We start from the raw sequence: 14,114 nt of genomic DNA on the forward strand, positions 1-14,114 counted from the left end.
GTGAAAGCTATATCATTATACAATCATCATCAAGAAACATGGTTACTGGAACACAGCTCTACATTTTCAGGTAATTCCCTCCAGCCTCTCCATTACATCTTGAACAACAAGGCGATATCTACTTAATGCCTAAGAATAACCTCTAGGATAACCTCTCGACTCTGTTTGGAATCTCTCAGACTCTGTTTGGAATCTCTCGGCCATTGACACTTTGTCTCATTTCACTCTTCCCCATTTTGGTTGAGAAGGTTTTCTCAATCCCTTGATGCTGAGTCTTAGCTCATTCTAGGATTTCTGTGCCACATTGCCAGGAAGGTCCACACCCCTGGGAGTCATGTCCCATGTAGACAGGGGGAGGGTGGTAAATTTACTTGTTGTGTTGGCTGGAGAAAGAGGCCATGTCTGAGCAACAAAAGAGGCTCTCTTGGGGTTGACTCTTAGGCCTAATTTTAAGTAGACTTGACCTATCCTTTGTGGGGTTAAGTTTCGTATGAACAAACCCCAAGACTGGGGGCTCAGCCTATAGCTTTGGTTGTCCACACTGCTTGTGAGAATATCAAGAATTCAACTTGGGGAGGTTGAATTTTGTCCCGTTCTCACCATTCCCCAAAGGGGACTTTGCAAATACTTTTCCACTCACTGATCAAATCACTCTGGGATTCATCGGGGCATCACTGTGGACAAACCAACAAAATCTCATGTCCTACCCAAGGTTCCATGTACTTACGGTGTTCAACCAAGCTATCTATATAAGTTATATTAGAAAATGGACTAGTCAAAATATAAATTTTGTACCAAATAAACATTTTTTGCTTTAGTCTCACACATAAGTTGAAATTTTAAAATATTAATTACCATCTGTTTTCAGCACCCTGCAGTAACAACTTTCCTTTGTTCATCCTCATGCAAAAACATTTTTAAAATCTGTACACTTAGTCACTATTGTACACTCTAGGCATTCCTAGATTATATCATCTCAATCTTTATCGTCTATCTTTGTTTCTGATTTCATTTGTGCCCCCAGCCCTCCTCCCTCTATCATTCTCAAATTCAGAAGATTATAATTTTTGTGCATTAATATTATATCCCTCTTTGCTGAATTTATTAGCTCAAGTGTCTGTCATATATTTTTCAAGGATTTCTATGTATAGGATCATGTCATCTTCAAATAATGAAAGTTTTACTTCTTTCCTGTTTGGATGCCTTTTATTTCTTTCTCCTGCCTAATCACTCCAGCTAGCACCTCTAGTACAATGTTGAATAACAGTGGTGACAATAGACATCCTTGTCTCATTTCTGATCTTAGGGGGAATGTTCCTTGATTGGGAGCATAGACATTTATGACGACTATTTCCTTTTGGTGAGTTATCCCTTTTGTCAATACGTAGTGTCCTTCTTTGTCTCTTATGACATCTTTACATTTAAAGTCTATTTTATCTGATATTAGTATAGCTACTCCTGCTTTCTTTTGGTTACAGCTTACACAGAAGATCTTTTTCTATCCTTTCACTTTCAATCTAATTGTGTCTTTGAGTCTAAGATGTGTCTCTTGTAAACAGCATATAGATGGATTATATTTTTAATCCATCCTGCCAGTCTGTTCCTTTTAATTGGTGTGTTGAGTTTAGTCCATTAATGTTCAAAGTTATTACTATAAAAGCAGCTCTTGAACCCACTATCTTATCTTTTAGGTTTTATCTTTTAAGTTTTTATTTGTCCAATCTCTATATTATTTTCCTTCTGTCTCTTTTTTGCCCTTTAAATTACCATTACTGGTATTCTTTAATTCTGTATTCTCCCCCAGACCACCCTCACCCGTCTTTTTTTTTTTTTTTTCCAGCTAATAGAACTCCATTTAGTATTGTAGGACAGGTCTCTTGTTGACTAGTTCTCTCAATCTTTCTTTATCTTTGAAGATTTTAATCTCTCCTTCAAGTTTGAAGGATACCTTGGCTGGATAAAGAATTCTTGACTGTAAGCCTTTCTCATTCAGAATCTTAAATGTATTAGACCACTGCCTTTTTGCATCCATGGTGCCTGTTAAGTAGTTTGAAATAAATATTATGTGTTTTCTCTGGTGTGTATAGATTGCTTTTCTCGTGCTGCTTTCATGACTTTTGGCTTCTCTACAGCATTTGACAGTTTCATTGGTATGTGTCTTGGAGTAGGCCTATTTGGATTTATTCTACTTCAAGTTTGTTAGCACTCTTTGATTTGTGTATTTATGTCTTTTATAAGGGTTGGGACGTTTCCCTGATTATATCTTTAACTAACTTAGTCCATTGTTGTTCTCTTCTCCTTCTGGGATACCAATGATTCTTACATTTCTGTGCCTTTCGTTGTCTGTCATTTTCCTAGGATCCAGTTCATTTTTTTCCATCTTTTTTGCCATTTGTTCTTTTGTGCACTTTAGTTCAATTGTTCTGACTTCTAGCTCGCTTATTTTTCCTTCTGCTTCTTTGAATATGCAATCATGTTTCTCTAGTATTTTTCTGATTTGGCCTGCTGTATCCTTCATTTCTATGATATCTGCCATTTTTCAATTTAATCTTTAGAATGCTTCTTTGTGCTCTTGTAGTATCTTCCTGCTATCCTTTATTTCTTTGTAAATATCCTTGAGTAGTACTTCCATATTCTGTGTCCCCTCTAGAGTTTTGATTTGGTTGTTTGGCTGGGCCATTTCTGCTTAAATCTTCACATGCTTTGTGATTTTCTGTTGTGTTTGGGGCATTTGATTACCTTAATAATGTTATTTTCAAGTTGGTTTCCTTCACTTGTCTAAAGTTTTTTATTTACTTTGTTTTATATTGAAGATTTCCTTTGGTACTTAGTTTGTCAGTTGTTCCCTGCCGAACTAAGGCCCACATCTCATGTGGAGGATAGAATTCAACTTTAGGGCCTGTTAAAAGCGAGGCCAAGATGCACGAGAATGGCTGCCTACCATACAGGAGACCAGGGCTCAATTCCTGACCAATGCACCCCCCCAAAAAAGAAAAAATAATAAAATAAAATAAGAATATAATAAAAATATGAAGCAACAACAACAAAACACAGTTCAACATTAGTAGGCTCCAAAGTCAGAAGGAGACACCCCAAGATATATATTGGGAAAGAATCCAGACTGGTGCCCACCAAAGGGAGAGAAAATTAAGAATAAATAAATAAAATAAAATAATAAAAGAATACATAGAATAAGAATGAAAAAATAAAGTATCCATAAAAATATAAATATGTAAAATATATATAAAAATAAAAAGTAACACTAATAAAAACATAGAAAAATAAATTTAAAAAAGAAGGGAAAAAGAAAAAAGAATATTTGAAAAAAAAAAAACAAAAAACTTAGAGGGCAGTACAGTGGTGGCTCAGTTTCAGAATTCTTTCCTGCCATGCCAGAGACCTGGGTTAGATTCCCGAAGCCTGCCCGTGCCAATAAAACAAAACAAAAACAACCTAGGCATGTGGGGAGTTAGCCTGCGTGCATTTGTTCTCACCAGGAGGTGGTGATCCCAAGGCAATTCCTCCCTCCCTCCCTGACTGCAGTGGCTGCTGGTGGATGGGTGTACATGGTGTGAGACACTGCTCCTGGCCTGTGGCAGCTGGACAGCTGGTCCCGGACTGCAGGACTGGGGAGCTGATCAGTGCCTGGGGCATAAAGCTGACCCACAGCGCCTGGCGCCTGGCGGGTTCACCAGACACCATGCCCATGGGGCCGGCTATTCCCAGCACCCGGATGATCAGGTCCCACCTCCAGGGTCCCCACGGGCACTGTTAACTATGGGGCTGCTCGGGGAAATTTCTTCTCCCAGCAGCTGGGGCCGGTTGAAGCAGAGGGATGATTAGTTCCCTCCAGTCTGCACCTCCCCTCATGCTACAGCCTGCCTCTGGTGGTCACCTCATCCCACTCTTTCCATCCTGATCTTCTTGCTTCTCTCTTCTCCAAAATACCCTAAAGACCCTCTTTGTTTACTCACACTCCTGGACTGCAGTCCCAGTCATTTTCATCCTGTCCCCTGTCTTGTTCCCTGGAGCAGGAGTGAATTCAATCCACTCCACCCCGCCATCTTCTCGGAAGCCTCCACTTTTATTTTAAAAGAGCATTTTATTTAAAAGATATTTACTGTAAAATGAAACATATAAAAGAAGTACTCTCTGCTTTCTGGATAAATGCATGTGGAAAATGATGTAGTAGGAATATATATATAAAATTGATACATGTGAACACCAGAAATAAGGGGTATTTTGTAAAATGATATAGCTTTCAAGTTTAAATCTTATCTAATTAATCTTTTTTTTATAAGCATAATAGATAGTAAAACAATATGTTTAGGGACATATAAATCTTTGATGAAATCCCAGGAGAAATAAATGCTGTACAGCTGTTGAACTCATGCTCAAGAAAACAAGGTTCTTATTTGAAGGTATATGCAAAAAAAAAAATAGGCAGGTTATTCTGTGCTGTGCTTGTCATGTTCAAGGCTCCCCTCGCATCCCCCAGTGAATGCCATTAGTGGGGCTTTACCTCCAGATTCAGAGGTTGCTTCCCCCTCATCCTATGTATCCTTTCAGCAGTGTTGACAGTTCACCACTCCCCTTTTCTTGTAACTTTCTCCATGGTGTCAGTACTTTCCTATCTTTTTCCCACCTCTGGTTGTAATTTCTCAGTCTTCTTTGTTACATTTTCATCTCCAAATGTTAAAAATTCCTCAGTGCTCAGACATAGCCCCCTTCTCTTTACACTTCTGTTCTAAGCAGTTATGTTCATCTCTCTGTAAAGTGTCAACCCTGTCTGTAATTAGATATGCCTCAGTCTCATATACAACTTCCTATGTGGTATCTCCACCTAAATGTTGTACAAGAATCTTCAGTATGTATGCAGTGGTGCTCTTGATTTTATCTGAAAAAAAAAAAATCCCCTGTATCTTCCCATCTCAGTCTACAACTCTACCACATACTCAGTTGCTCAACCCAGAATCTTTGAAGTTTTCTGTGATTATTCTCCCTCCCTCATTGCTAATCTAATTCATTGAGCCCCATAGATTTTATTTTTATAATGTATTTTGAATCTGTCCCCTTCTGTCCATCTCCTTTGCTACTCAATCTGCAATAGTTGCCTAAAGCAACTGCCTACTTGATGTCTTGTTTCCCTGAAATCCATACCCATGCTGCTACCCAAACGGTGTTTCAAATGTAAGCCAAACAGTTTTTTCTCTGCTTAAAACCCTTTAATGCTTCCCATTACGTTTGCAGCAAACTTAAATTCCTTCCCTTGGCCTATGGTTGTGGGCTCCTCCTCATGTCTCCAACCTTTCTCGAGTACTCTCTTCCAGCCCCTACGCCTTAGGCACACACTGTTAGCCTTTATTACTGTGCATCTCCTTTAAAGTACTCTTCTCAACTTATGATCACACATTTTCAGGCTTGTTTATTGCCTGTGTTCCCCACTAGGTTATAAGCAATGTGAAGTCACTGACTCTGTCTCTTTCACTGTTGTATTCTCAGCCCCTAACACACTGTTTCTCTCAACAAATATCCAGGTGTGGAAAATGCACTGGAGGAGAGAACTGGGCTGATGTGGGCAGTTAGCCTGCTGTCCCAGTGCCTTCCAAAGGAGAGGTGCTGTGCCCAGGGGCTGGCCCTTGGGGTCTGCTTGCAGTTCCACGTAGTCTGCTCAATTAGCTAACTTCCTCTCCTCCGATGTAATTTACCAAACAGCTTTTTAATTGTAATTTATTTCCTGTTTAATAAAGGGAAAGAAAGTGCTACTTGAGGACGCAAGTATTTTGTTCTTTTGGCATCTGTATCTATTTGGTGGCTTTGTTTAGTTTGAGCCTAGACATGGACAGATGAATCCTTGGGAATTCAGAACCAAATGGCCTTTGTGAACGTGTATAACAGATGACCAGCCCTTGATCTACAGTAAATTAACTGAAGCGTACACTGCTTGACAGCCTCATGTCAGGCAACTCCTAGGCATGTTTTACGTGTCCATAATTGCATGCTGGCCAGCACATGCAGACAGCTGTGTAGATGCAAAATAGTGTTAGTGAAGTTATGAGCAGTCATCTGGCTTCTCTGTGCGCAGTTCAGAGAGGCTGCCCTGGAGAAAAGGAGGAGCTGGGCTGAAACCGGGTTCCTATGTGGCTGCTCTGCTAGTGCTCTGAGCAGATGGTTGAGGATTTCACACAACCTCATTCCCCCACATTTTCTGTCAACAGAAGGAAATTATTTAACTGCTGTGCTTTAGTTAAAATAAACTGCTGACTCCCAGAACAGCATTTTTACAGTAGGATGGAGCAAATGGCTCTGGGGGGATTCTAGGGAGGGCTCAGGGAATATTCAATCCTAAATTGTCATTGAAGGTTCACTTTCCCAATTGATATTATCTTCATGTCTTGATATTTTTCCCCTCTTAAAATGTGTCCATGTGCTTGATGGTGTTATTTCACTGACAATTTTCCATGCACATTCCGCTGGCTCACGGCGTCTCTGTCCTGGCCGGGCAGGTGTACTGGCACTCCAGCGCACACATCCTCGGGGAGGCCATGGAACTTCACTATGGAGGCCACTTGTGCTACGGCCCACCCATCGAAGAGGGGTTTTACTATGACATGTTCATGGAAGGCAGGTAACACCGCTTAATATTCATTTCTGAATACATGTGTTTAAATTTCGTTATTTTATAATGGTTGCATGTTTATTTAGTGACAGTATATTGCATACTAGTATTATAGATTACTTAACCATCTTTGAAGAAAACCTTTTCTTATGAGTTTAGATTCAAGGGTAACTTTTGAAATTTTTTTGCCCCCAAAAGGAAGCAATATGCTATTTATCTAATCTGTGACTTGCTGGAGCATGGTATTGGTTAAAACCAGAATCACAATTGTAATCCCTAGAGAGCAGTTGGTTCAGTTCTGCTTGATGATAATCAAGGGTACTAATAATTAATTGTGGCCAAACCTCTCAACAGAAGAATGGCAGATGGGGCTGGTTCATGGAGGCCTTACATTCAGTAGGTACATATGTGAAATCATCAGCTACCTCCTCAGCCCCAGCCCACCTCCTTCCCTGCATTCCTTATAGCTCTGAAGGATACTGTCAGCTGCCAGAACTGAAACCTGCGGGTCTGGCCACGTCCTGCCCTGCTCCTCACCACCACCCCACTCTGCAGTCCTTCAGTCTGGTCAATTTGATCTCCTAAACGGTCCTCCCGTGCTCTCCTTCTCTCTCCTCCCTTTATTTAGAGCCATAATATCTCTTGCAATGACTCCAAGAGTACATCAGCCTTTCCCTGTCACCCCACACTGTTTAAAAGATGTAACAGTGCACTCAGTATTCTGGAGCTCCTGTAAATGTTTATCCAGCTTCATCCCCTGTCACCACCAGAATTTTTGTTCAACAGAAATGTTTTTGACTGCATGCTCAGTGCTCTGCTCTTGGTGCTGGTGATTCAGCAGTGAACAAATCAGGGTCCCTGTCCTCATGGAGCTTCTCTGGTTGGTGAAAGACATATGATCAACAAATACAGCCATCTCACGTACTGGTGATGAGTGTTATGAGGAAAACTCATCCAGGCTGTGTGCAGCTGGGTGCTGCGACTGCCAGGGTAGTCAGGAGAAAGTACAGGGACCCTGAAACATGAACCAGGAGGGGCTGAAGGGTAAGCCATGAGGATATTCAGGGCATATTTATGGGCACTGAACATTCTAGGCTTCTGTGTAAAAGCCCTGGTGTAATGATAGGCATGGCTTGTTTGAGGAATGGCACAGAAGCAAGTGTGACTGGGGTCGTGTGAGCATGAGCAAGGGAGCCACTGAAAGGAGGTCAGATTAGAGCGTGGCTGCCGGCCTGACTGCCTGTGTGACAGCGTGGTGACTCTCCAGTGGGCTTTCGCCATCTTTCTCCCAACCCAGATTTCTCAGGTGCTGAGGGTACAGACATAGCAAGCACCCAATGCAATTCTTTTTTTTAAACTTTTTGTTGTATTAATATATATATATATATATATATATATATATATATATATATATATATATATGTAACTCAAAATTTTCCATTCTGACCACATTCAAGTGTACAAATCAGTGGTATTAATCACATTCACAGTATTATGCTGTTATCACCAACATCCATTACCCAAGTTTTTTTTGTCACCTAAACTGAAACTCTATACACATTAAGTAGTAACTCCACACTCCACTTGGCCTCCAACCCCTGGTCACCTATAATCAGCCATCTATCTCTATGAATTTGCTTATTCTAGGTATTTCATATAAGTGAAATCAAACAATATTCATCCTTTTGTGTCTGGCTTATTTCACTCAAGATAGTGTCTTCAAGACCCGCCATCTTGTCACAAGTGTTAGAACTTCACTACTTTTTTTTACAGCTGAATAATATTCCATTGTATGTGTGTACCACTTTTTTTTCTGATGGACACTTGGGTTGCTTCCACCTTTCGTCTGTTGTAAATAATGCCACTGTGAAAATTGTTATACAAATATCTGTTAGAGTCCCTTTTTTCAGTTTCTTTGAGTATATACTAAGATTGGGATTACTGGGTCATCTGGTAAATCTGTTTTCAATTTTCTGAAGAACTGTTAAACTAATTTCAACAGAGGCTACACCATTTTACAGGACCACCAACAGTGTGTAAGGATTTGTATTTCTCTGCATGCTTGCCAATATGTTACTTTCTGTTTTCTTAAGTAATAGCCATCTTAGTGGGTGTGAAGTGCTGTCTCATGGTGGTTTTAATTGCATTTTGCTGATGACCAGTCATATGAGCATTTTTTCATGTGCTATTCAGACATTTGTATATCTTCTTTGGAGAAATGTCATTTCAAGTTCTTTGCCCATTTTTCATTTGTGTTCCTCATTTTTTTTTGTTGTTGTAGTAGTTCTATATATATTCTGGATATTAAGCCCTTGTCTGATAAATGACTTATAATTATTTTATCCTATTCACTTTCTTGATCCATTTTGTGTGTGTGTGTGTGTGCTTTTGGTGTCAGAGCTATCAATACAACTCTTTTGAACAACTAAAAAATTGTGTGAGGCATAAGGAAGACCTCAGAAAAATAGGCTTCAAAGTAGCTTACAGTGTAATTGGGTGAAGGGCGGGGAGTGCTTTAAACCGTTTGCCAAATGAGTCCTCACAGCAGAGAAGAGCTTGGAGTTGTCAAAGATTCTTTTGGAGTCACAAGGCAAATCACTTCAATCATTGATGCCTCGGTCTCCCTTGTTAAGAAATAGGGATATCAGTTTTGTGCATGAATGTTTGGCGTTCTGAAATCTTTATACAACAAAATACCAAATTCCTCAATTTAGAAAGTACATTAATTAGTGACTAAGGACACAAGTCCACAAAAAGAATAGGGCATACTGTCTGACAAATCTTATTTTGATTGTTATTTGCTCTTCTTTTTAGAGCGGTGTCCAGCACAGAATTATTAGCACTGGAGAACATATGTAAAACTATCATAAAAGAAAAGCAACCTTTTGAAAGATTAGAAGTCAGCAAGGAAACCCTCCTGGAAATGTTTAAGGTAACCTGGGAAAATGCTTAGAATAAGAAAACCTTTTTCTAGGACTATTAAAAATAATTAATTGCAAATAATAGGCTGCTGCTCACCAAAGAACATAGTTCTAGACAGTTTGGCAATTTTTTGTGAGATTATCAGCTACTTGCTACATTTTCTCATCTTCTATTTCCTGAAAATTTTAAGACAGAAATAGGCAGATAAAGAGCCAGTTAAATAATTTTCATATGTAAATCTCATTAGTTTTGAATATTGTTAATATTCTGACTACTAAATTCAGTAATTTTGATAATCCCATACAAAACCTTGTCTTTTTCTCTTTTAGTTTTTTCTGTTAACTTTAAATATATATATATTTCAGCCTAGAGTACCCTGTGTAAAACTTCAACTTCCTTTTTCTGTTATGCCCAATGTACTTAAAAAATTCCAGATTTTATTTTTTTAATTATATATATCAGAGAAAGCAGAGTCTTTTGTCCTAAGCACAATATTATTTGTTTTGTGGGTTTGAACTAAAAAACAGATTTGGTCATTGGTTAAAGTTGCAACTGTTCTTAAGAACTTAACCCAATCAAACATTTGTGAAGAAAAAATTATTTGATTTTTTTTTCTATTGCAGTGTTGTATTGTTATAGATCTAGGACTTGTTCACACACATAAGTAGATGGAAATTAAAGAGATTTTTATGTAGTAATCCCTCGTCTTTCAAAACCCCTTCCAAGTAATATGGCAATAACCGGTATCGCCTGTTATCTAAAATTGTTTTTAATATACTGACAAGATGACATTTCTTCCTTCAGTATTTTTGAAAGCAAAGAATTGGAAACCTGACCTGCAAAGGGTTTGGTTATCTGGCCATTAAAGTCATTTACTGCCTCAGTATTTCTTTTTTCTTATTCACTGTTCAAATCACTCTGGGATTTATCAGGGCATTACTGTGGACAAGCCTACAAAATCTCATGCCCTGCTCAAGGTTCCATATACTTATGGTGTTCAGTTAAGCTGTCCACATAAGTTATATTAGGAAATACGCTAGTCAAAATATAAATTTTTTAAATTTATATTTCTAATCATCCCTTTATTTGATTCTTTTGGTAATCCTTTTATATCCTCAGCCAATACATCTGGTAAGATTTGGGGTGAAAAAGTATTTGATTTTAACATATAGGTATGAATCAGTTACATTATACAAATCTAATTTTGTTTTCCTTCAACAAACTGCATCCTTTAAATAGTAATTTAATATAAAAGTACCTGGTACCATGATAATAGTGATGAAAGCAGAATGAAAAGAAGTCTCTTCTAATTTTTTTAATGCAATGATAGGATCATTTACTATAAACTTTTTTATTTCTATGCAAATGAATAATGTAGCTTTGTCCTCAGAATTTATTTGTTCATGTCATGTATTTAAAAATGGAGTTTTCTGAAACAATACTGTCCAATAGAAATGTAATGTGAGCCGCAAACCTGAGCCATATACATGATTTTAAGTTTTCTCGTAGCCATATATTAAAAATGACAGAAAAGTGAAATTAATTTTAATAAGCTTTCATTTAAATCTACTGAAAATATCACTTTGACTTGTAATCAGTATAAAAAAAGACAAATGAATGAGTTATTTTCCTTTTCTTTGTTTCACTTGAAGCCTCTGGAGTGCGGTCTGTTTTGTGCTGGTAGCATCTGAGTACACGTCAGCTGATTTCAGGTGCTCCGGGCTGAACAGGGCAGCTCCAGACTGAGCGCTGCAAAGTACCCAACAACCGCCTGATGTTTGTTTCTTTCCTCACTTAAAACATTTTTACTGTGATAACATATCACTATGTTTTCCTTTTCCTCTGTAGTACAATAAATTCAAATGCCGCATCCTGAGTGAGAAGGTCAGCACCCCGACCACCACCATCTACAGGTAAGGCCTGCGTCCGCTCGAAGGCTGCCTCGGCCGCTGAGCTTGGAGGCGGGAGGTGGAAGCGGTGTTTGTCCTCAGGACGGCAGCCTGGTTGTGAATTTGCATGGTTGTAAAGCCCCTCCTGTAGTCAGGGGCTCCAAAAGCTGGTCACCAAAGGGAAATTACTGTTTTTTCATTTTATTTATCAGGCTGGCAATGGAACCCAAATTTTACTTTCTGAGTATTAGTTTGTTTCAGCCTCTTTCTCCCTGTGAATGAGACTGTCCACCCAGTACCTTATAATTTTCAGGGCTGTTGGGAACAAACATTTATTTTTCATCCACCCCATTCTTATTAATGTGATGGTGGAAGCCATATGGGCTGTCTCCTCCCACGGTGATTCCCTGCCTCATGCTGCATCGCCATTGCCCAGAGTCCAAGTGCATCAGCCGCCAGGCTTCAGGATGAGACAGAAAAAGGACTGGAAGCAAAGAGAAAATCAAGTAGTAAGAAGAGGTCAGTTAGTCCTATCAATACCATAGTCACTTACTTCTCTTAGTTTAGCATTAAGCTCCTGAGTCCCTTTTTTATTTACTCATTTTTAAAGTTGTCTTATGAGTAATTGCTGTTCCCCATTTCTGGATGTTCTGGATATCTGGGTGCTGCTATGACCTCCACAGTTCTGTCTTTGAAGATCTGGTGTCTGCATAATTACAGTCACAAATAGCTTCCATAGCTTGTTTTCCACAATGAAGTACTCAGTAGTTCTCCAATTTAATTGTAGTAGAACCATATCTCCTTTGTGCAAAGCCATGCGGTGCCTTTCTTAATTATGATACGGACTCATTGCATTTTGGCATTGATGTGGGATAGAACATTTAAATTATTTTTCTCACTCTCCAATGACTTGATAAGATTTTATTATTTATTATTAATAATTTAAATAGCTATTACTCTAACTGTTTTAAAGTTTAAAAATAGAATTAGAAAAGATACACTAAGTTTTTGGTTTCTGGCTTCTAATACTTGACCTTTCAGTTTATTTTTTAGAACCTTACCTAGGTCAACATTAAGTCTTCTTGTATCCCATCAGTTTGGGTGGCTTGCATTTAATTTTTGAAAAACATGGCCTTTTGACTGGGATTATTTAAAGATTCATGCTAATTGAACCTACCTTCCATTCCTCTGAATGTCAATCTGTAGCCTCCATTTTGGACAGAGATACACAAAGCCTGATCCTTCAAAGAAATTACATTAATCAGGCTTAAAGCTTCCCTCCACTTTGGTGAATAAGGCAACCAATTTTGTATTTGCTGGAATTTATGACTTTTTAATCAGCGAACTTTAAAGATGTTTAAAATTGGTTGGACAGACAGGGCACTACTTTCTTTCCTAAATTTTCCTTAAATTCATTGCTTTTATACAACCTTTCCTCTGTCTTTTGTTACGATTCATGTTTTTAGCTCTTGATATTTTTAAAGAAAGACCGTGCTTATTAAGCTTTAGGGGGGCGTTCCTTGTTCATTATAGGCACGAGCCAATCCCCAACTATAGATCTTACTAGCATTTTAATAGTAGTATCATCCAGTATTATATTATATTATTAAAATATAAATTCTTATATGAGATTTGCATTGTAAATCATTGCTGTTCCAACAAATCGAAAACCCACTGTTTCATCAGAAAACCCCAGTGCCTAAGAAAACAAATTTTTTAAAGTTTCAAGTTAATGTGTTTTGTATAAACTTCAGATAATTTAGGTTGTGAAAATTTATGTGGAGCAGGGAAATGGTTTTCTGACTTTATGACAATGGAAGGTTTTTTGAATATCTTGGACTGTGACAAAGTGGTATCTCTATGTGTATGTTTAGTTTCTTTTCCAGGATGTTCTGTAGTTCTTGAATTTTAGCAAAAGAGCCGACTGAGAGCTGAGGCTAGATGACATTGCCTCTCCTTGACCCCAAATTAAAAACTGCCCCTAGAATATACAAGTAAATGAAATTCTTCACTTAGAACATATGAGAATATGGTTTGTAATGAATAGTCTACAAAACTATAACTGTGCCTGGATATGCCTTAAATATTTCATTATAGGTGTGGTCCACTAATTGACCTTTGTAAGGGCCCGCATGTAAGACATACTGGACAAATAAAAGCCATAAAAATTTTCAAGGTAAGAATTGATTTTTTTGTAATATAACATACTCAAAGTGAATTAGATAATAACGATTTTCAATCATATTTTTCATAGTTTGAACATCATGACATTTTAAAATATTTCATTTGATTTTTACGTGGGCTTCTAAAAATAATGTAATTTTTAAAATTTTGATAATTTGAAGGCATATGTAGATAATTTATCATTCAACCTTAATGTAAATGGTAAAATGCACTGCTTTTTCATGTGATATTTTAAATTATTGCTTTGCATACCATTGTTTTCTTGAATAGCCTTGCTGTGGGCAAGAATATTTGTCTGTATGTGAGAATAATATACGTACAGAAAAGGAAGAACGAAAGGAGATATGTTGGTATGATGTGGTAAACATTGCTCTGGAATCGAGGAGCAGGGGCTCTCAGGTCTGTTCTGCTGTGGCTTGGCTGTGCAGACCTAACCTTTCTGGGCTCTAGTTTTCCTACAGGTGAAATGAGGGGTTGGATCCATAGATCCCTAAGGCAGA

General features: G+C 38.1%; 1 protein-coding gene across 1 annotated transcript in view; it reads left to right on the forward strand.

Annotated features, from left to right (window-relative positions):
• Positions 1-14,114, forward strand: part of TARS3 (threonyl-tRNA synthetase 3) — an 81,802-nt gene that overhangs the window by 13,393 nt on the left and 54,295 nt on the right. The window contains exons 5-8 of the mRNA XM_077124013.1: positions 6,507-6,628; positions 9,434-9,551; positions 11,390-11,454; positions 13,528-13,606. Of these exons, the coding sequence (XP_076980128.1) occupies positions 6,507-6,628; positions 9,434-9,551; positions 11,390-11,454; positions 13,528-13,606 (384 nt within the window). The remainder of the gene's footprint in view (positions 1-6,506; positions 6,629-9,433; positions 9,552-11,389; positions 11,455-13,527; positions 13,607-14,114) is intronic.

This window comes from Tamandua tetradactyla, chromosome 12 (assembly GCF_023851605.1).
Source record: "Tamandua tetradactyla isolate mTamTet1 chromosome 12, mTamTet1.pri, whole genome shotgun sequence".
NCBI classification, from domain to species: domain Eukaryota; kingdom Metazoa; phylum Chordata; class Mammalia; order Pilosa; family Myrmecophagidae; genus Tamandua; species Tamandua tetradactyla.